Here is a 24,974-nt window from a genome sequence, read left to right on the forward strand (position 1 = left end):
CAGAAAATAAGAGGCTACTGGAGCTAATGGGGAAAATAAGGAGTAAATTATCTCTTAAAAGCAATTCGTTTGCTTGAAGGTCGAATAAAAGCTTGGTATATCTGGTTTTATTTCTCGACTTTATATTTAAGCGGCTTCCGAGATTGTGTATCATCATTATAATGTGAGTGTACTATCGTGTGATTAAACGTTCTTTACAGCGGTGAAGTACCTTTGAAGCTAAATGCATTGCACGTATGACACACATGTATATGTGCCGTGAAGACCCATCCGGCAATTTTTATTATTGGGTTAGCAGATTATGTGAATAAACTGTAGTTACTGTGTTTTCTTTTAGAGAAACGACTGAAAAAAGAATAATATATATATATGTGTATATATATAAATATATATATATATATATATATACATATATATATATATATATATATTAACATATATATTTTCATTTCTTATATACGTATAATTTATGATTTGCTGAATTTGTTGTATAAAATCCTAAATATCAAAACTACAATTTCTGAATCCTGGTACAAACTTAGTTATTATAAAACTTCACTAGATCAGTTAGCCTTTATAAAACTGATTCAAATATAAAGTCAGCAAAGTATACACTTGAAGAAAATGTAAGAAAAGGGTTATCGTTAGGTTAAACTTGTTGATCTTTTTCGCTGTGAACAGAGTAATCGAAGAGGGGCTGCAGGGTTAAGTGGGAATGGGCCTGGGGTTGATTCCACCCCTCCCGAAGTGACTGTTGTTCGTGTGTTCTGCCTGTAATGCTTATCTATGATAAATCTACATTATTTATACAACCCCCCCCCCCCCACACACACACACACACACCCTCCCGCCTACTCGCCTTCATCTCTTTGTCACCCTCGTTATTCACTACTCAAAATAATAAAACAAACGTTTGTGTTTTCTTGATATTCCGATAGAACCACCCAATGTACCTGGCTTGATCAGTTTGTATTGTGAATAATAGACAGCCGTTAATCAGTATAAAGTGAACTGTGTTATAACACCGTAACACATGTTAGCCCTGTCAGCAGATGCTACTGTGTACCCAATGTACCTGGCTTGACCAGTTTGTATACTGTGAATAAGAGACAACCGTTAATCAGTATAAACTGAAGTGTGTTACTAACAGACGAATTCATTACTCAAAGGTTGTTTCAACTAATGACTAGTTAGTAGTCTAAACAACTGTCCCTTTGTTTGACTAGTAAGTATACACCTTGTAATGATGGTTCAAAATTAATAATTTTAAGCGTTTTGCAGTAAGTTGTCCTATTAATTATTGGCAAAACCTTTAGAGTATATGTCTGTTTAGTCCAGTCAATCATTATGCATAGGATTGTGTATTTAGTATTTCAGTGTGTAAGTCCATCTCCTTAGCAACTGATCATAAATGTAACACATGTTAAAAATGATAACACAAATTAGTTTTCAACTGGTAAACGGGTATAGGCTCCTCACCTTTACCCAGTTTTAACTGATAAAGCCATAAGAAGAAGCGGGTGATAGAACACATATTTAATATGCAAGTTTAAACCATGACTATATCGTGACTGCAGATTAACGTTGACTGTCTTGTTTCCTTGAGTCGAATTGATCACTAGATTTATTTTAATCCTCCCTTACTCAAAGAGCAACTGTATGCCACTGATGAGTAAATCGCACGTAGACTGTTAACATTTCTAATTAACCTGGTGTTTACATATTGGTAGCAATTCAACTCAGAAGTTAGAAAGAGTCAGATATCTACTATTGAACAAACAGACTAGCTGCATTGAAAACTTGTCGCACTCACGTAAATTGCTACTTTCAGTTTCAAGATCTGTATTTAAGGGAAATCATTGAATTCTTCCCGATTATCTTGTTATTCATGGTCTAAGTATAACTATGGGGAGACTTGTCAATTGAAAGGTAATTTGACACCTTTCTCTGTTCCTCGCTCGGTCAAAGCTAGCGAGCTCCACTCAGCATAGCAATTACCATAGTATATGAACTGTGCCGTTTAAAAGAGGCCCGAAGTATAGTTCAACTGGCAACTACCGTATGTCGAAGATATCTTCCTCCTCGAGCGTGGGTATCTGTCTGTTTGAGTGTTTGTGTGGGTTTTTGGCCAGTGGGAGGGATGGGGGGGAGGGGGTGTTATCACGCGATCGGTACAATGATGTGCCGCTGAACAAAATCTCTGTATACAGCTACTTGAGGGGTTAAGATAATTGATCAACTCACAGGTAGGTGGTGGATGATATGTTCGATAAACAAGTTTAGATGTTTATTTGCCTTGTTTATTTGGCATCACATCATTTGAAACACGTGTTATTGTTTTATATTATATTGCTACACGTGCATCCCACGAACGTTGCCGTTATAATGATAGTTGTATTTACGCCGAGACGAAAATATCCAATGACCGCACAATCATCACAACCAGGCTCAATGTTTTGATCCGCCTACAGAAAAATGTTCATACCCCTCCCAAATCAGTCGGGGAATATGTGGAATTTTCACCCTAAGCTTTTAAATCATGTGCACTTCACTGTCCCCTCCCCCACCACCACCCCTCCCTCCCTATGCGCAATTGTTCGCCAAGCAGTGTGACGCTTGCTACCAGAAATAGCTCACCGTTTGAGGATCGCCAGTTCTAAGTATTTTTTTTTGTTAACCATAGTAAAGAGTACTGCGTGATTTGAAGTGCAATAGACCTTTGGTTCTTCGTTTATCTCTTTATAAAATCGACTCCTGCGACTAGACTTTTAGAATGGTTTACGTAGAAGGCATATATAATGTTCATTATATATTACTAACAAATCGTGTCCCAAGGCAAGACATCAGATGAATGGAAAATTCACGAATAATTAATTCTAAAGCTTTGATTACGCATTCCTTGTAAGGTACCGCTGATTAATCTTCAGTTTGATATCCTATTAGCGTATGCGTAATGATACATAAATATGCTACTATTGTAGGACAATATATATATATATATATATATATATATATATATATATATATATATATATATATATATATATATATATATATATATTCATATATATATATATAATATATATATATATATATATATTTATATATATATATATATATATATATATATATATACACATATATATTTATATAAACACACACATAACTTTTCATTAATACCTCGTACTGCAGCGACACACTGCGTATACCGTTTGTCCACCGTGTATCTGTAAAGTTTAGCCTAACGTCTTCTGTACAACAGTCAAACCGTTTACATCCATAAAAACCTTATATAAACAAACTCATCCATCTTCATCTTCAATTAAATTATCAAAGCTATTCTTTTTCTTCTAACTTTGAATGAGCGAAATGTCAAAAAGCCATATTTGCGGTATTTTGCCAAAACAATTTCTAATTCTCCTTCAATTAAAGTCCATTTAGATCGTCACTGATGTGTCACATGATCGAATGGTTGCGTTAGTTACCAAATCTTCTTTTCTGATTATTCGTGGTAAATCCATGACATAAATTAAATTAAGGTTTGAAGTTCAAATTTGATGAGCAAGCATCGAAGCTTTGGGTAAAAAAAAGTGTTATATCGTTAAATCCAACACGAGTATCAGGGAAAATATTCGCCCTGCATTTAACATAAAGAGAAAAAATATTTTGTTCTACCCCCTCTCCCGCCTCCCCCCCCCCCCCTCCACAAATGAAATAATGGAAATTGTTAATACAGTACAGCTGTGCCTTCTTGAATTTCAAATTTCATATAAATTGATTCGTTTCTTTACTTGATATAAAGTATCATTTATTTGAATATTTATTTTGGTATTTCATGGATATTTTCCCTCTTTTTGGTCACAATCAGAAGATTTTCAACACCTTCTTATTATTACATGTCGTATCATCAATTCAATGCATAAATAGTGGATATTTCCACATCGCTCTATCACGCTATTATAAGCAACTGTACAATTCGGTTCGGGTGGCTCTATATGTATGCTAATACAAAGTACACAAGGGAAATTCAAGCTACTCATGAATATGTATATTAGTTGCATATACGTCCTATTCAATGTGATGGTGTACAATCACCTCAAGGCCCAGTAATTGTGTAAACGTTGCCTCCAAATATAAATTTCTTTATGAAAGTTCATTGTTCAAGGTTTAGTAATATAGCTGTCAATACAATACACCAAAGTTATTTGGCCGTGGTGAGTTTATCAGCTAATGGAATCGTTGATTGCTAAAGCAGTTTTGGGAGTTCATTTAGATATATATTTTGCTCTTTTTTGTTGTCGTTGAAATTCGTAGGTGCAATGACAGTTTAGGTTGTTAGCTTGATTAATCAATTTGTTTTGTTATGACGTAAACGTCTAACAGTTTTTGGTAAATTTTGGGTAATTTGCTTGTAAGATTTCATCTTCTTGACACACTATATACTATCTGTCATCATATGTCGTCAAAATGGCAGCCTGTTATTATACTTATATTAAATCTGCCAAGTGAAGCAAATATGTTATCCTTCTTCAAATAAATAATGATGGCATATAGTTCTCCATATTTAGTCGCTTGAAACCCTTTTTTCATATTAGCATTACATTAAATTTAGCCACATGTAGAACTAAAATTGGAAAATTTCAATTGTATTTTCAATATTTAGATCTAAAGTTGACTTGACTGTTAAACCATAAGAAATCACATTATTATAAGATTGCAGTAGAGAACATGAATAATCGTAACCAAACCATCTAAACCATGTATAAAAGCATTTAGCAAACAACATTGACAACTGGCATGCACGTGACTGCAACAGTAGTTGTTGTTTTAACATTGACAATTTGATGTTTACATCAACCACTTCACAAACACCGCTCATTATGTAAACTACGAAACATGTCACCACAATTAAACTTTTATCAGTGACATTCAAAAAAAAAGAAACCTTTATTGATTGTAAGATGGTTACAGTTTATTGATATGTGTTCCCTCATATCCAAATTAGATAGCGTTCCATAATTAATTCATATATTTTTCGTCTTGCGTCAAGAAAATCTCGTATGACAACAATTATAAGTTTCATGTTGACAGACTAAACAAGCAAAATTAGTACGCTGACGTGTTGTTAAGGATTTTGGAGTTCTTAAATATATGAAGGTACAGATTATATCATTAAAAGTTGTAAAATATTTTCGTCACTTAAGTAGGTCGGATCCATTCAGACGAGAGTTTCCTCCTACGGATTTTTTACCAAATCAAACTTGCAGTCTATACCTATATATAGTCCTGAAATTAAACTCACCAACAATCTTTTCCGAAGCATTTTATGATTTTGTTTTTTCTTTGGTCTTTTCAAAATGTCAGAAAGACCTCAAATGAAAAACGAGATATATCAAGTAGCCTCCTGGCAATGGTAATAGTTCATTTATAAAAACGAACTGGACTGTATTACAAGATCCCAAATGCCGCTGTGATAAAAAAGATATATATATATATGTAAAAAAGCAGTGGTATGCAATATCTCAAATTAACCTCCAGACGAACGAAAAAGACGCCATGGGGAGATATATAAAAGTCAATATGACTTTTGTGCAATTTGTGTAATTGCGAATGGTCACTTTGATAAATAAAGCGAGTTTCAATCTGTAGTCAATTGGCTTGGCAGAACCACATGAAGCATGTTATGACAGAGACACCGTTTATACAGTCTGAATCGATTTGAGCAGGGTAGCATATAGAGGATGTAAATATCTAGGGAAAACATCCATGTCAAAGGTCGGAGGATTTTAAACGTTTATAAGAAAGGAAGACTGCAAAAAAAAGGAGCAATTCACACACTATATACAGTTAAACATTATGAGTATATATACAGTGTTATATGTTGTCTGTTGTTTACTGTTGCAAATATCACCGTAAAACAAAACTGTATAAGACTATATTATGCTACATAATATTGCTTAAAGTTTTCTCTCTCTTCTGTGTGTGTGTGGGATGAAAACTTAAGCTATATTTACTGGCAAATACCCCGTAAGGGTAAATCGTTTTGGGACGAAGATCTCTCGATAAAGATACCAAACACCCACCCTTGCTAAAACTCTACGCTCCCTCGAAATAAAATCCCACCCACATCGATCTAATAACCTATGAATCAAATGAGCCCCTATAGCAACCGTTACGATAGTATAAAGTTTTCTGTATAAAAATGTTTTAATTGTACCACCGTTCGTTCAAATCGGTTAATCGCGATCTTATCATTTGACCTGTTCGATGTTATCTGAACTATAACAGAATAAAGCTATTAAAAGACAATTAAGTGTGCTAACCATACAGTTTTTTCTCTTAACATCTAACAATTTATATATCATGATATCACCTTTACCGGGCAGTGTTTAGCTCACCGTAAAGTTAGTGCATATGCTGTGTTACTGAAATGTAAGTAAATGTAGCTTGGGTTTCATTCATGTATAACATTAATGCTAATGACTTACATGGTAACGTACTTTTGTATGTGTCTTACTGAACTCACAAGAAATGTAATATGCCGCACTATACAATAATCACATTGCATTAAATGTATAAGTCTCCCTATGTTTCTAGACCTGATCGTTACTTCCCATGAAATTCAATTTGCACTAATTACATGTAAGATTATGTAATACATCGACCTCGCAAGAAAGGTACGCTATATTATGCGCTAGTGACCTGAAGGTATGTTATTCAAAACGTGTACGGTGCTTTTAAAAATAGACATAATATTCGAATCGCACGAAATTAACATCGTCAAAAGTAGGCTACTTCTGACAAAACAATAAATGTATATGTTGGTACATTTAGTATCAACATTACTGTAAAATTATGTTTACTATATACACTGTTCAACCGATGAATGGATGTGTTATTCCATGTACTGCCGACTTAAACATAGATGTGTTTTCTAATATATACACACACTCATTACAAAAATGTATGTTGTTACATGTGCGACTGCACCTTACAGTAAAATGTATGTTACGACTTGTATGATGTATGCTATTCCGTGTACTGCCGACTTAACCATAGAATGATGTGTTTTCTTATATATATATATATATATATATATATATATATATATATATATATATATACGCACTCAATACAAATTGTATGTTGTTTCATGTGCGACTGCAACTTTGTTGTAATATATATATATATATATATATATATATATATATATACATATACATACACGCACTCCTTACAATAAGTATACAAGGAGTCTAAAGTATAGTGAGGTATATGTTGGCACATAATAGTTGCATGTTTTGTAAAGGGTCCTGCTATAAGAACACTTATACAAACATAAATAATCCAATATCATCCTCAGCTACTGCGATGATTTTGCTCTTTTTTTATTGTAGCATAATGTACAGTAACCGTTATAACATAACTAACTATTCTCCCGTCGAGAGAGTTTTGGTGACGATGAGAAGCATGCAGGGGCCCCTATGATACAAACATACAAATCAATACTATTCTCAATACGACCAACTTTACCGTCTTATCAAGATTTTAAGGATAATACGCAAAAAAAAAACGTTCAATGACATCTGACGAGAAAGAGAGTGAGAGAGAGATGGATGGAGGGAGGGGGGGGGGGTGGGGCGGGTGGGGTGGATGTCTTTTGAGATCTTGAGAAGCAGCTTCTAGATGTCGGTGAATCATGACAGAATCATATACGCAATAAAAATATGACCAACTTTGTGAATCTTTAATGTTAAACTTGGGTAATGTTCAAGATCTTTCCTATAGCATTTCCCAATACCTTTGAGTGGATGTAACTGGTTTTATTGACAGACAAAAACGTGATAAAAGACGAGAATATATGCAGTCACGAGTGAGAAGGATCGTCCACTTCAAGCTCGACTCAATATAAAGATTGGACACGTTAAACCTATATCGTGATCTGCTAATCCTGATACTTCATGTGGCGTAGAAGCACAAGAGGGCAAAGTACGGGCTACACGTGATCTAAATAACTATAGCACGGCACATATACACTTCAAAAATCTAAATGCCACGGTATTTCAAGTTGATATCCTTCTGGTCTATACTCGATCAGCAAAAAGTACCAAACCCTGACAGAAAACTTAATTCAGTTCACATCTTCGATCTTCTACCGCGATGAAGGCGTAGGCGTATATAAATCTGTTTGTATGGTATATATACAGAACAACAAAAACTGCCCAGTTCACAAGGATTTATACAAATGATTTATCCGAACAGATATTCATAAATAATATAATATTTAAAGCACGGTTAAATATATCACCGAAAAGATGAAAATCAACGTATAGGTTACCTCAGGCATAGATTTTTGTTATCTAGAATACGGGATTGATTTCGGGGGGGGGGGTGTGTTACTTTTATCACGTGATACATGTTAGCAGATATAAATATATATGCTATACATATATATGTATAGTGAGGTGAGATATCACGCTATGCGATACAATGAGTTCTAGGTATTAAGTTGCAGAAAAATGAGGGAACTGGGTTATCGATTGGAAAACGAGGAACACATCAATTTATTCTTCCAGTTAAATGCAACTTTCTCGCGCTAAATAAAAATTATATAAATTATCTTTTTTTGGTAGGTCGTTTGTATGTTTTTTATATGTATTTATCATCTGACGGCCATTGTAAGAGGACGAAAGGATAAGAATACCTTCTGAGACATTTCCGGGATTGGGTGGGGGAGGGTGGGAAGGGATAATTAATCCAGTGCCCTAAACATTAAAAATGGTCATACATCAAGATGGAAATTCTTTAGCGAATCGATTGAAGTACATTTATATGAACAGTACTCTCCTTTCGGATAACCATGATTATAGCGATTCTCGTTTTGTTTGTTTTTCAAATAACTTCAGAATTGACGATGTCTGTTATAAGAATTACGATACGAATATTCTAAGACAAACCACATTTTAAACCACTTTTATGATTTATATCAGTGTATCTATATATTGATGTTCATAACCATTTTCATTCCGAAGAAAAAAAATGTTGTTTCAGATTAGATGAGATTCGGTTTTATAAAAATTTACTTTAATAATGTCCACCAAGGCTTCTACCTTCGTCATAATGTTTATGTAACCCTGCCGTATCACAATATGAAATAACAGTTGTCACCAGAAAGTCATAATTAGTCTCCCGTGTATTACATATTATGTTCAACAAACGAGCGCTTCCAAACGTGTGTTACACAATAATTATACATACCAAGGGCAAAGCCAAGACAACAAGGTATGAAGCTCGCATGAACAACTGCAAAACCACATGAGGGAGATGCTGATTTTATGTATATAGAGGCTGAACTTTTAAGGTAGGACTAGAGGCAAATCATGCTATAATTAAGGATGGTGTGTACCTCTTGGGTCGTCGAATGCGACTCCCACATTGTATAGGAATCTGTGAGATGAAAATTTTGACGTCAAATGGCGCATTTCGAGGCATATTTTGACTATAACTTAGGTCTGTAATTCGCTGTTAACGCAAGGTTGAGCTAATAAATACTCTTGATTTTTGTGTGAAGTTGAAAAGGGGTTTTACATTTGTAGCAGGGGTCTAACCTTTCCCTGGCTGAACGTAAGAAAACTGCGGCCCAGACTGAATCATTTCCCGCGATTGAAGATGGGAGGTGGGAGACCATAACCCCCTCCCCTTTGTGAACGCCACCAAAGACAGCAATGAAATCATTATTGTGGAACTTTGTTTGGAAACATGAATACCAGAAGGAAATTTTCGAAGTTATCCTTACTATTTACCATAAAATAACGTGATCTCCTTGTTGCACTGACAGAAATAAATCATTTTCCAGAAATGCTTCCAATTACTATAAGGATGCCACAAACAATTACAAGTAACTCGCCTATTACCGTAAGTCATATATGAAACTTGTTACCGATGTAACACGGGAAATTTATTTGTCAGTATACTGTAGACAGATATAAAAGTGCAGAAAGATCCTTTAAATATACTAAATATCATAACATAGCGACCACAAAATTGAACACAACGCTTTCTGTAAAATACGTCAGGATTGAGTGACACACTACTGTCACTACATACAAAGCTCTATGCATTTTTTAATTCTTTGCTAATAAAAAGTCGTTTTCATGGTACAGTAATTACGCGAAGAATGTTAAATGTCAAGGGAAAAGTTTTTACATACGATAAAGATTAAGCTCTCTTCCACGGTTTACCGAGAACGAGTTATAACTGTTGGCCCTAGTTTGTTTTGGCCTTCACTTAACACATAACGCAATAGGTAACCTTGGATCAATTTCGTTATTAAGGACTAATTATTATTCATCATTACCATGGCGGTTGGAATCTCACCAAGGTGAGGATTGTAAAAAACATCGTTAACGAACAGCATCGGGACACGAATGCTAACGAGTCTGTCACTTAATTAGCATGACGGAAGTGTTAGAGAATATATACTTACGAGAGATGCGTTCACACTGATTTCTCTCAAAGTGGGATAACTATATATATGCTATACAATGTAAACAAGGTTAACATAATTCAATACTTACAACTTTCACTTAATGAGATTGTCTTTTATTTTTCTCGGCCTTTTGGCTAAGATCATGTGTAGTATCTGTTCCCTTTCGAGGGGAATGGTGATGCACACCCGACGATGATCACACAGTCACAGTCCCGATGCAAGGGGACTGGGGTTTGAAGCGGATCAGTCGTTTGGTAGTTTGGTTTTCGTGCCCAGGTTCTTTCTTGGGCGACTTTTTCTTAAAAAGTATCTTTGTTTTGTGTCGTTGCTCTATCATTGTTTTACTTCCTTTGTTGTTTGTCCTACTTGCCTGTCTTAACTACTGTCTTTTGCGGGGGGGGGGGGGGCGGGGAGGGGTCATTTTCTTTGTTTGTTTTTCTTTTGCGTTCGAGTATATTTTGCATTTGTCGACTGTTTCAGATTTTGTTTACTTCAGTTGGAATATAGTTTCTTTGTTGCTGTGTTTGTTTTGTCTTTGAAGCGGACAGCTGCATGGTGATGGTTTTAACCGGTGTTATCCCTTGAAAGGTTCCTCCGCTTCCTTTGTATCAGCAGCAGTCGTAAAGGATTCGTTTCAGAACTTCTTTAGATATGTTATCACAAGCCCGGCCGTGAGTCAAGGAAATATGTCACTACTAATTTCCGTAATTGCCAATGTTATAACTTAAAAGAGGCCAAGTTTACTTTGCAAGTCAGTTTTTATAGTCACCATGGTAATAATCTTCCAGGGTTAGATTTCGAAGCACACATCTCATTCTTAATATAGAGAGCGAACCTCTGACAAAAAAAGAGGGGAACTATATAGATAAAGATCATAACAGATGCAATGATAAAGAAGGTTCTAATTTCTTGCAGAACTGGATAGCAGATACTTTGAGAAAACATGGACTGTTAAAATTTGAAATTAGATGCAATGTAAAAAGGAAGATAAGTTCTTAATTACAAGACCAATCCTGCCTTGATATTAATCGTATGTCAGTTAAATTGATAAATGAGTCAGCCCCCAAATTGTATATGCAAATTAGACTAGGCCTTTCATATATCTGTTTTTATATATATACATATATATAGGTAGTGTAATTCTTAACCTGGTGGATAGATGGCATCCAGATGTGTGCGCATATCACGTGCATTGATAAGAACGAGGCCTTGTTATAACTGTGTGTAACCACACATAGCATATTTCGTATTCTGTTGTATAGGTGGCATCCAGTTGTCTGTGAATATGCATGTGCAGTGATAAGAACGATTCCTTGTTATAACCGCGTGTAACCACAAATAACATATTTCTTATTCTGGTATATAGGTGGAATCCAGTTGTGTGCGCATGTCACGTGCGGTGATAAGAACGATGCCTTGTTATAACTGCGTGTAACCACACATAGCATATTTCTTAACCTGTTGGATAGCTGGCGTCCTCGTCGACTACCACGTGCCTTGATCAGAATACGTCAAATATAAGAAGTAAACTACCAAAATCAGGTTTGTAAAAGTATTAGAGTGTTGGCTTGACGTTAGTTTGCGAGCAGAACACTACTCTTTAAATTATCTATATAGACGTGTTTATACTTCCATATACACGAAAGCTCATGTTATGTATTATGTATGTAGGTGGAAGGAGACATATTCACACAACACAAAATGAGCTATTTTTTTTACGATTACGACTTATACACTAAGTACGAAAATGTGTGGGAAGAATTTACAATGCAAATCAACATAAAGGTATTGAGTTAGCACGCACCGTGTCAGACAGTGGCTTGGCTGATATTTTAATGACATTTGAAATAATTTCTTGAAGATACAAAAACGACTCTACCACCAAAGATCAAACTAATAATTCTCAGAATTAACTCCATGATGACATTTACAAACGCTCTTTTGCTTACCCAAAAGACAATTTCGAATTGTCCAAGACTTGCGAATCTCATGCATTTTAGTTCAAGAGACGAGGGGGGGGGGGGGGGGGAGGCAATTGTGCAAATCATCATTGTGTATAAGTTTAAGCCCTGAGCACAATTGGTTATTACTCAGAAGATTTGACCTATTAAGACTAAATGTACAGATTAAGTAGAGTAACGCACAAACAGGTAAGGTATGCTTACAAATTACAACATACTATAGGCTGCAATGTTCTATATATTCTACGTTTTCTAGGTTACTCAGTCTGATTTAAAGATCAATATCTTCAGTCACGTGATAAGTCTAATGTAGTAAGTGACACGTTAATAAGTTAATAGTTTTACAGGAGAATTGGAGTTAAATATAACAAGAATACACAAACCCCAAAAATAACATGTTATATATATAATCAGCGTCCATACAATCAGCGTACATAGCCTAGTGGTTAGGGTGTCCGCATATAAAGCGGGCGGCCCGGGTTCGAATCCCGGTGGAGGCTGGAAGTTTCTTCACTGTTCTGGATTCTACAACTCATTATATATATGTATATATATATATATATATATATGTATATATAAGCATACCGATTTTTTTCTTCCTTTTTGACATTTTTATTGAGTGCATCTGATACACACAATTATATAACTATTGTGAGTTTCCTATTCAATAGAAGACGTTGGCTTCAATTTTGTAACCTACTTTAATAGTTAATTTTATAACTCAGCTACGTCTTTTGTGATTTCAATTTTGGCGCAGAATTATCTCGATTCTGTCGCTGAGTTGTTCTATTGTCAATTATACTATCAAAGATATAATAAGTTTTGTAAGATAAGAAGAAGAAGAAAAAAGGCCCTACGTTCATTTAACCGTCTCTTTTCATGGCCCAGTATATACTTCCTTTTCTAAGACCGTCACTTAACTTAATCAAATTATCTATTCTAGTCTACCGCCCCTTTAAATTTACAATTGTGTCGACGACGCCAAAAAGAGTACTTGGCGAACACTTGAGAAACCTACATGATTAGGTTTCTCTAGCTTGTTCGATCTGTCGATGCTGTCTCGTTCTCTTCTTCAACTATCGTTCTTTTCCCATTAATGTTAGGTATACGTTTGCAAATGCGTCCTTACAATGTGGATACAATAACCATCAGTGAAGCATCAAAGACGCCTCTTTATAAATACGATATATATCATTATACTTCTAGATTTAGACACTGGATGAACAACGTGTCATCAAAACGATTTTCCATAACCGCTGTTTGTTTAGTTTTAGTTTTCTTTGTGAGACAGAAAAAAAAACGGCGGACTTCAGGATGACCTTGATAACATATTTAAAAAGGAATTCAAGTCAGAGTTAGTAATAAATCTATAATGGAATTATCAATAAATAATAATAATAGTAATAATATCTTGCATTTATAGATGGCCTTGACCAGATGAACTCATAAAGTCTTGCAAAGAAAATCCCATTTCCGATATGAAATTTTCTTCCCATCTCTTCAAAAAACTTACAAAAAATAAGAAAATCCTTCTTATTTTCATTTTTATCCTTGTATATGCAGCAAATAATTCTGTAGATTTAGATTGCAGATTGGTTTAAGCCACCAATCCTTGCTATATCTTTTGAAACGCACATCTTTTAATTATAGATTAGCTCGTGTAAGAAAGATGAAAGGTGACCAACTTTTCTCTGCTGCAATGCATATATTTTCTCTTTTTTGTTGGCGTTCTTTTTTGTCGGTGTATTTCTTCAAAGGATCTTAGTGCACTATTTTGTGTGACCTGAATAACGTGCATGCCGTAAGAAGCAGGTCAAGCCATTTGGATAAAGGCGTATACCGATATATCAACGACGCACTCTCACGTGACATTAACTCGAGTTGCAACAAATAAATATCTATTTGATCTGTGCAGAAACTGGAGTGAAGAAGTTTGGGCTGTCGACGAGTTGATATTAGAAAGTGCGATTGCACATGTCAACCATGTAGAATTGAACTGTCTAAATTCTGTATCTACACTATAAGCACAACAGTGGATGCCTCCCTTGTGCCTTTGACGTCACTTCTTTGAAATATGTGTTAAGGACCGAAGTGTCTCCATAATCTTAACAAAATTCATTAACTCCTAAAATTAGGGTATTTCGACAAAATTGTCGACGACATGAACACACTCTTGAAAGACATACGGTAGTTTATTATCCCATCCGACAATCCCCCATCGCACACCGCACACCGCCACACCGCACACCGCACACATCACACAGCGCACTGCACTACGCACACCGCACACGGCATACCGCACACGGCACGCCGCACACCGCTAGCCTTAGACACTAGCACTGCCCCCTTAACACACACCCCATCTACCAAACACCTTCCTTCCATTTCTCTTCGCATTTTGTAATTACTAACCTTCACCGACCATACACACATTTTACGTAAAGTAATTTTTGTTGTATTCCAGATCGGAAAATGGGCCATTCATCGAGCTGTTTTGGCAGCTTGGGGCAAACTAAAAGGTGAAAAAAAACTTTGCTTATTGAAGTGAATCCATGACGCTTTTTTTCAGCACGATATCAGGCCTCAGTTATAATGTCGTTGCTGAATTTAGATCAATAACTAAACTTTACTTTGTTAGAGCAAAACGAAAAGAAAAATTAGAGAGGACCAAAACGTTTTTGGTCTAAGTTGTAGTTACAATTTTAAATCTATATAAATATATATATGTTTATATATATAAATAGTGTGGCTATATAACATACAGCTTTACAGTTTGCTCTGTAATATATTTTTAACATTCTCCCATGTTTGAAAGAAAGACTTTCTTCACATATGTAATGACGCAGGGCAGAGTTAATTTTCTTCAAGTGACTCTCATGGGGAAAGGAATCACTGCGGGTACTGTTACTCTGTCTCCGCCCATCTATCCTCGCTCTCTTTCCGTCTCTCTCTTCTCCTTTGCCTCTCTCTCTCTCTCTCTTGAGAGTTCATACAACACTGCGACTTTGAAATGCTCCAACTAATGTTTCATGGGAACATTTTGTGGCTTCGCAGTCTTACGTGTCAGGACGTTCGTGTTCAACACATGATTTAGAGAGATAGTTAGAGAGAGTGAGATGGAGATAGAGGCAGAAAAAGTCCTAATTGCAATTCATATCACCCGAGTTCTATACGAAAGACATGCGTGGAGGCAACTAAAGGCGTAGGAGGTTCCAGAAGACATGATTACTCACATACGATGGCTATGAATAACGCAATTATCTTTGACGAAGCATTCTATGGGAAGCATTGCTATACCAAGTGACATTATTGAAATTGGAAGTATGGAGCAGTACATTACATTATAAGTCGTATAGGCACCTAATTAAATGGTTAGTCTATAATTAGGTCAAGTAAGTTTTGACTGACGAAAAGAGCATATTCTAAGCATCCTGGTGAAATTTAAGTTCCATATCTAACTGTACCGAATACCGCTTTGATATAGTGGAATTGTATCTGTTGATTGCGAAAGTGAACTATATACGGATGTACACTGACTAAACAATGCTTTTATTTTGTATTCTTTTGTTGATACCTTATATTGGGCGAGGTTCCATGTCTATCTTAAAAGGTAGTCTGTATAGGCCCCCAAATTATAGCTTGCTACAATAATTGCTAGAAGTTTTCAAAAAGGACTTTCCTGGAGGTATTTACTCTCCGAATTGTTTTCAGACAATCTTTATGAACACACAATATGACTGCATGTCCCAGTGAGGTAAACTTCCTCCAGGGTGGTACTAAAACAGTTAAAAAAAATTAACCAAGAATGGCTATATTTTGAAATCTGGCATAATTATAGGGTCAATACAGTATACCTTTAAGGGCAGGTAACACTAAAAAGGCCCTACCAGTAGATGTTATATATTAATATATCGTGATTCATCCCCATCTTGAGGTATGGACTTTTAAACCATTCTTGAAAAAAATTCTTTCGCCATTATACGTATGTGACATTCAAAGTAGGTTATATCTGTGTAAGGAATGTGTGTGTGTGTGTATAGCTGATGTGATGAAGTCATACACTGCGAAGTTCAAACAACTGCTTTAACACGTGCGCTTGGTAGTTTGAGGTGCTGCAGTCAAAATAAATTATAGAATTTTAGAGTTATTCTATAGCATAATGATTTCTATTAACGAACCATGTAATCTGTTTCCTGTGCGTTTCTCTGGTTCTCTCTCCCTCCATCTAATTCCAATTGAATTAGATTTTGTGTTCCGACGATGGAAATTCCAATTAAATATACCCTCAACAAACACGGACATTTTCTCCCTAAGCCAGTTCATTAACACGTTCTTACATACCTTAGTCGTACAGTCATATTCCCTGCATTCCGAACGGACGGCAATCTTAATTATACGAGGCAATGTATACCTGCGTGCAGCATGATGATATTAGAAATAACGAGAATCTACTACAGAGCTCATTCCCCCCTCAGATTTGATAGGTAATGTCACGAATGTGCCTTGAATCAGAAACTGAAGACTGACATTTTTTGCTTTCAGCTGTAGGCCGCTGTCTTGCAAACTTAGATTTACAAAAGTTATGTGATACTCTCATGACATTCTAAGATGCCCTCTATTAAACTATAAGAGATCTGTGTGATAACAAGGAAAAAATGTGGCTGTTTGTCGTTAGCGAGTAGTACACTGAAAAGTCAGAAAACTTAAATTGAACGTAAAAGCTTTCTTGTTTTACTTGGAAAAAAAAATTCTAGCAAACTTCAGTTGTTTTTACGTTCGTTATTTTGCAGTCGACTAAAGTCAGATATTATACATTATCATGTACCGGTAGCTAAGTTTTCTTCTCTGGAGTAACTCAAGACTTTGAAAATAGCAAAATGTAGTAAATAAAGAAAATTATGAAAGATAAAACATCGTTATGACTTTATCTATTGATTTGTCTAATAAACTACTCAGAAACCCATTTGCAACCGACACTAATATATTTCATGAAAACAAACCATCTATGCACTATAGGATATTAGCCTGTTATTCTTTCACGCAAATATTACTTTCGTATTCATTTCACGCAACATGCCATTTATCATCTTTGTTACCAGGGTTCTATCTTCTTTGTTTTATTTTTTCTCCTTAAATTGCATACAATTTTGGTGCATTTACCCATTTATATACGTGCAGCATCTAAAGAGATGTTTATATAGTTTGACTTACCCTAGCTATGTAGTTCTCCATTTTTGGAGTATATTTTCGAAGACTTCACCAGAGTCGGAGGTGGCAAGAAATTCCCACTAAGTCAGCTCAAAGTGAACAGCATTAAAAATAAGAATGAGTCACGAAGTCCAGACAAAGTGATCTACTACTGTAATGATCGCATCACAGCTGATGATATTACCTCCGTCCATTATTAGCACGAAACAACGTGTGACCAAAATACGTTGAGAATTTAAGCGATTGAAAATCTTTTCAGTTTTCTCAATGATGGACGCGACCATTATGAAAACAGGTATGTGAAAACGTCACATCATCGATTCATATCTTATGTGATGTATGTATAGGCCTACAATGTGAATAAAGGCTATATTATATACATGGGAGTACAGGATAAACATAAAATGGTATGTTGGCTTGTAATATAAAGCTATCGAGGCTCTCCTTTAACGACTTATGGGTGACTTTTTTGCAAGATATTCCTTGCAGTTAAATGAAAGCACCCAGTGAAGGCAATCAACTCAGTGTGATACGGTTGGATAACAAGATGAGAGCGATAATGCGTACAGGCAATGTATGAGTGTGTGCGTGTATTTATGTATGAATATATATCTTTGAAACGGTAAGGAGTTAGGAACTCCAGGACAGTGAAGAAAACTTCATCGGGATTCGAACCCGGACCTCCCGAGGTTCGAAATCAGTAAGGAATTTCGTCATTCCACTGTATCGAATAATGCTAGTCCTGTTTTGGAGACATAGTTGGCCTTAGTCTAGAGATCAATCATGATCGGTTACCAACCAATTAATTACCCAGGTGTGCGGTAATAACATCTAATGGTTGAAGAAAGCGTTTTAGAGATCTCTCATAAAATAAATAGACTAATACTGATCAAAGGTTGTCCTCGTGAGATAGCTGTGTCATGACATCCATAATAATGATTGGAGCAGAGAACATGGTTTTCTTTGAAAATATAATGATGAATTCGCAACGATACAGTCTTTGGTGGGTGCTATGGGTTAGAATTGGTTTGAAGAGCTTTGCCGGGCTTACTTATGAATGGGCTCGAACATGATCAAGTTTATCCAAAGAACATCTGGCAAATTAATAGTGTCCAAATCGGTCAAATAATTGTACGTATCTCATTCATCCTGGCATATGTGTGTCCCCCAAACAAACGAACATACGTATCTTCTGAGACTGATTAAAACGGGAGATTCTAGTTATAAGTATTATATAAAGTCACTTTAAATTAGGTTTTTTTTTTATATAAAACTTGCAAAAAATCTCAAACTTTCTTAGCAATTAAACTTTGGAGAACAATGACTTACGTCTATGTCTTCATTCTAATCATTCAGTTCGTTCGTCCCATCGTGTTTGTCTTCTTTCATTCAGTTCGTTCGTCCGATCGTGTGTGTCTTCTTTCATTCAGTTCGTCCGATCGTGTGTGTCTTCTTTCATTCAGTTCGTCCGATCGTGTATGTCTTCTTTCATTCAGTTCGTTCGTCCCATCGTGTATGTCTTCTTTCATTTAGTTCGTTCGTCCCATCGTGTGTGTCTTCTTTCATTCAGTTCGTCCCATCGTGTGTGTCTTCTTTCATTCAGTTCGTTCGTCCCATCGTGTGTGTCTTCTTTCATTCAGTTCGTTCGTCCCATCGTGTGTGTCTTCTTTCATTCAGTTCGTTCGTCCGATCGTGTGTGTCTTCTTTCATTCAGTTCGTCCGATCGTGTATGTCTTCTTTCATTCAGTTCGTCCGATCGTGTATGTCTTCTTTCATTCAGTTCGTCCGATCGTGTGTGTCTTCTTTCATTCAGTTCGTTCGTCTGATCGTGTTTGTCTTCTTTCAGTTCGTTCGTACGATCGTGTATGTCTTCTTTCATTCAGTGCGTTCGTCTAATCGTGTTTGTCTTCTTTCAGTTCGTTCGTCCGATCGTGTATGTCTTCTTTCATTCAGTTCGTTCGTTGGAATGTTGTTGAGTTTCTTTAATCTGTCTGGCTTCATTTACTTCACTTCCTTTCTTCCGTTCGATGGTTCGTTAATTTGTTCGCCCGACTGGTCGTTTGTATCTCTTCGTTGATTTCCCTTCAGTGTTTTCGTTCGTTACTTTGTGATGTCTGTCCTTCGTTTCCCACACTCTATTATTATACAATGATATTTTCAAAATTCTTGCCAAAACAATAAATAAATAAATGCATGTTTGTAGATGAAACACCTTGTTTTTTTAAGCTGTCAACAAGTTCGAATTAAGCGCCGCCCACGTGCCAACAAACACAAACGAAACACCTAATCTTGCTTTTAAGTCTTCAATAATATATTGAACTTGAAACACGTAAACATTCTGCAGTTTTCCTGTTTCTTTTTTTTTTAAACTGTAGTAGATCACTTATTTAGTTTCATATATTTCAAGCAAATACATCAACTTCAAAATTCTCCGAGTCAAATCGATTAGAGAATAAGCTTTACAGTACCCTGAGTCACCGATTAGGAACTGTAGCCTCTTCTCATATAAGCACAATTACATTCTGCAATACAGAAAAAGGGAAAGTGTAAATATTTTGGCAATCCACATTAGAGTAATTCAACTGTTATTGATTGAAAAGAATGATATTTTTTGTGCGTTTACGCGTCAGTAAAAACATTTTAGAGCGCTTAAAAGTCAAATATCAGTAACATGTGAACTTCATGAACTAGGGTTAAAGCGGAGCTGAAAGTGGAACAAACTTCATCTCATGTAGATGAACATTTAACAAGAAGCGACTGATTATACTATATATTATACTATATATATATATATGTATATATTTATATATATATATATATATATATATATATATATATGCCTGATATACATATATATGCATGATATACATACATATATATATATATATATGTATATCATGCATATATATGTATATATGTATATCATGCATATATATATATATATATATATATATATATATATATATATATATATATATGTATATTTATAACTAAAATATGATGTAAGCAGGGAAATACACCACATGAGCCCTCTGGTCAATTTTATGCATGAACGGCATCATTCAAGGTCGAATTTACACATCTCTATATGCTCCAAGACGGATGACAGGTTCGCCTGGCTGCAGTATAAATAGAAGTCATCTATCCGTGCAAGTAGGGAATGAAGTTGGATTACGGGAATAAATTCCCGTTTGAATCCCGAAAATCCTCGTCGAAGCTCCTTCATGCGCTCCTTCAAAATATTATAGCGAATAACGGACGCAAGAGATTTTAGATTTGGACATTATTCTTCCTTACGTGACACCATTAATATATATGGCTGCTTGTTGTGAATGTTTAAATAAAATATTACAAGAGTAAGCAAACTATCAAACTACTAAAAATGGCATTCCATACTACTCCAGATGTACATATAATATATATATAATTAAATTTCAAGTTCATACCTACTACATACGAGAAATCTCGCCCACTCAGCTATTTCCTAACGACCAATTTCAAAAATGTATCGTAGGCATATAATGGCAAAATATAATTCGACATTCAATCCCTCTTAAACCTACAAGGACGGGGCACATACTCCAAAACCACTGCAGTTGTAGTCCTGCAGGGTGTGTGGTTTGTTAGTCATAAAAAAAAACTCATATCATACCTATACTTAAAAGTAACAGTGACGACAGTAGGCCACCCCCTAATGTGACCATTTAGTGTTATTACATAAGGACGGGGAGGGGGTCCAATTTTAAAAATTGCTCAATCAAAACCATATTAACAAATCATGTTTCCTTAAAGAAACACATGCCAACACTTACTACAGTTTGGAATGTTCTATTAACTAAGAACCAAAATGGCGGCAAGTTCTTTCTCAATGTAACCAATATCTTGAAAATTTTGAGTTTTTCGGATCATGAAAGTACAAACTCCTCTCATACCCATTAAACAATTCAAAGAAAACAATTTTTAAAGAGGATATAGAATACTAGTATAGCATTTTAATAATTAAAACGTGGGCGCATGCGTGACTCTGTATACAGTACAAGAGCGCTTTAACTTAAGATGTTTTCACTGATAAAAGACTATTAAAAGAGACGTCACCTACCTAAACATTACCGAAATAATTGATAAAATTACCGAAATAATTGATTATTATTATTATAAACATATGTCCATTCAAATGGGGGGTGGGGGGGTGTATTGAAAAAGACCCATTGTACATAATAGTTCCCGATGACTTATCTATAAAAGTATATGAACAGTTCTTCTAGCCCCCACCCACAAGCTTTTAAAGGGGGATGAAAGTAGGTCACATTTGCATATTTTAATGGAGCGATGTTATGTTTTTTCAAAGAACTGCATGATCATTAGAAACAACTCGTAACTCTCTCATACCATAAACAGCCTTCAAGTCCCTGATGAAGTGCATCTCTTACTTTTATGTGCATGACCTTTTGACCTACTTTACCTGCCTTACATCCCCCTCCACAAACCTTTGAAATCAAGTGCACGCCTCTGGTATATAGCCATAGTTATAACCATGCATAGCTATAACCATATAACCGTAGTTATAACTATATAACCATAGCTATAACAATATAACCATTATAACCATATAACCATTATAACCATATAAGCATAGCTATAACCATATAACCATAGTTATAGCTATACAAGCAATTCTTGTAACTCAGTTCTTGCAGCAGCATTTACTTTTTCTAAAAGTATATTGTAATCTAAATTAAATATAGCTGATGTGTATTTAAAAAACTTCATTATTCTTTCTTTGCCTTTTTTGCAATATAAATGTTACTAGGCAGGCACTGAATAGATCACATGTGCCAGGGTAGAATAATATTATTGAAAACATTTTCCTTAGCATTTTGGCTAAGGAAAGACACAACATAAGCCAAACTAGATACTGTATAATTTATTTTGCTTGATACATGGCAAGGAAACTGTCATCCATGTTATAATCCCAAGTAATCAGTTTTTGAGGTTCTAGCCGTGCACCTCAGATCCTTCAATTATAATACGTTGCGATTTTGATAGAATGAGACCTTCATGGTTTTGTTTTCAAAACACATTTCCTTTGATTTTTGGGGGGTAAAGCAATAATTAATTGAAGTCACGTGGTAGAACTATGTCATTTACCATTCTTTATTAATATAGCTTGGAGCTTAAGTACCTGTACTTCTATAAAATACAAATCTAGTACATTTGCAATCGTCTGATCCAGATGCAAGAATTTTCCTTGGAGGCTGTTAACATTCGCAGCCTGTCCATACGGAAAAGTGAAACTATGTGGTTTTGTTTTTTACCTAATTACCCTCTGCATTCCTGCTTTGTTATACCTCTGCATCGTCTTAGAATAGATTCTTCTTTCAATGTATTCATTAACTTTGAATCAATTGAATAGGTTTGCATATACCATGTCGTATGCTATGTAAAGTCTTCTATACTATAGTGTAGGCTTCGATGCCTTCCGTTTGTTCTGTGTTACCTGAGTGCAATAGTGTACACGACAGTCAGTGCAGGCAAGAAGAAGAAGAAAAAACCTGAGACATAAGAAGAGTTTTATAGCTCACCCAATTCTTTAATGTCCCAAACGAAAGCATGGCCAGGGGTAGTATAACAACATCATGCGGTCTACCGTCACCAACAGTACAAATACACGTCTCAAACACACACCAAAAACAAGTAAAACTACATGAGCTATACAAATATACAGGCAGCTCGAATCAAACGCCCTCATTCCTCAGGCGCCCTCAGTATTTTATATGACTAAGATCAAGTCTTAGTAAGTTAGTTTGCATAGTATTACTTTAGTGTCATATCAACGCAAGTATGAATCAACCAATCAGGTTATTAGATACAACGTTAGAAGGGCAAAAGTAGCTCGACGCGTGCAGACTGTCTATGGGTTAGGTTAGAATTAAAGTTATTTTAGAATGGTAGCATTTGCCATAAATGTATAATGTGTACCCTCGCAATAGTTGAAATCAACTTATTTCTCACGGTTTGTAGTAGTAAGTTATATTGTGCTTCATGATATCTGAGAGATGTCATTTGAAAATACATGCAGCGTAAACCCCGTTTAATTAATTCACGCGCCGAACGTAGTTTGTATTGTGTATGTGTATTGTGTATGTATCATGAAACATCAATCATTTCTTAGTGAGTTAAACATAACTTTTGCAGGTTAATATGTTATTTGTGAATGTATATCATCTAAGAATTATAAAATTTATAGTAAATAAAGCTTTGCAAATAGTCGAAGTAACCATGTTGATAAAGGTGTTAGTTACGAAGCTACTTTTGTGTTACTACGAACTGTACCTTGCTACGTGGCTAGGCTATATAAAAGTACTGGTAGGTAATGTTTTTTATGTTTAAGGGTGTATGGTAATGGAGCGGGTGATGGCGGAGGTCGGGGACGGTGACAGCTTCATACAAACATATAATTTAAATATTAGGAAAAATAGTTTTACGTTTATCGATCCTGGATTTCTGTAATATTATTTGTCCTCTACCTTTGTTTCTATATATTACTTTAACTTGTCATGAGCAGCCAACCAAAGGTGGCGCTCTACTGGTGTTCAGCGAAGTGGCGAGCTTCTGCTCGTTTCGAAATAAAGTATCCTTAAGGGACCCATAATAACTGCGTCGTTGAATATTATGTTATTATCATGTTATCGCCAATGCTACATAAACCCATACCGGGCCGGAGGATTATACAGACGCATATCTTTAAACAGATGAACAAGTCACCCAATAACATAACTTAATGCATAAATTTGATATGTTTATTAGAATAATGATAGATTACCATTTCTGGTACAACTGTTATTGGATGATACAGACATTTCATCATGTTTATGTTTTCTTAGAGTCGTTCAACTTCCCGAGTAAAGGATTAAGGGAGAACGACCGATTACTATTATTATTTTTATTCTTTTGTTTTTCAGCACGAAATCTTTTTATATCAGGATAAGTAGTGGGGGTGTTGCATTGAATATTAATGTTATTGCCTTCTTTCTAAGATACTCAATTTAGATCCAATTAATCAATTCAGAATTGAGGGGTAACATATTCGTGCGTGACAACAGATCCATTAAAGGAACTAGTCTGTCTGAATGTGATCGTGATGTTATCATTCAATCCAAACACAGAGCGTAACATTAGAAAAACACACACAAAAGGAAATTATACTTTGTGCAAAATCAGTAAGAAACGTTGAATCGTTCCCTTCTTCTCTCAAAAGGAAATCAAGTTTTATCTTCAATTGTAATAATCTATGGTACGAGTACAGGCATAAATGA

At 35.4% G+C, this 24,974-nt stretch overlaps 1 protein-coding gene across 3 annotated transcripts in view; it reads right to left on the reverse strand.

Annotated features, from left to right (window-relative positions):
* LOC139968802 (uncharacterized) overlaps window positions 1-23,390 on the reverse strand; it is a 66,270-nt gene extending 42,880 nt beyond the window's left edge. The window contains exon 1 of one of the 3 annotated variants that reach the window (XM_071973217.1): window positions 23,241-23,390. In XM_071973217.1, coding sequence (XP_071829318.1) covers window positions 23,241-23,270 — 30 coding nt within the window. In that variant the 5' untranslated portion in view covers window positions 23,271-23,390. Of the gene's footprint in view, window positions 1-17,661; window positions 17,874-18,987; window positions 19,011-23,240 lie in introns of those variants that run through there. The other 2 variants (XM_071973219.1, XM_071973218.1) reach the window with 2 other exon arrangements.
* Between the last annotated feature and the right edge of the window lie 1,584 nt (window positions 23,391-24,974).

The sequence above is a fragment of the Apostichopus japonicus genome, chromosome 6, assembly GCF_037975245.1.
Source record: "Apostichopus japonicus isolate 1M-3 chromosome 6, ASM3797524v1, whole genome shotgun sequence".
NCBI lineage: Eukaryota > Metazoa > Echinodermata > Holothuroidea > Aspidochirotida > Stichopodidae > Apostichopus > Apostichopus japonicus.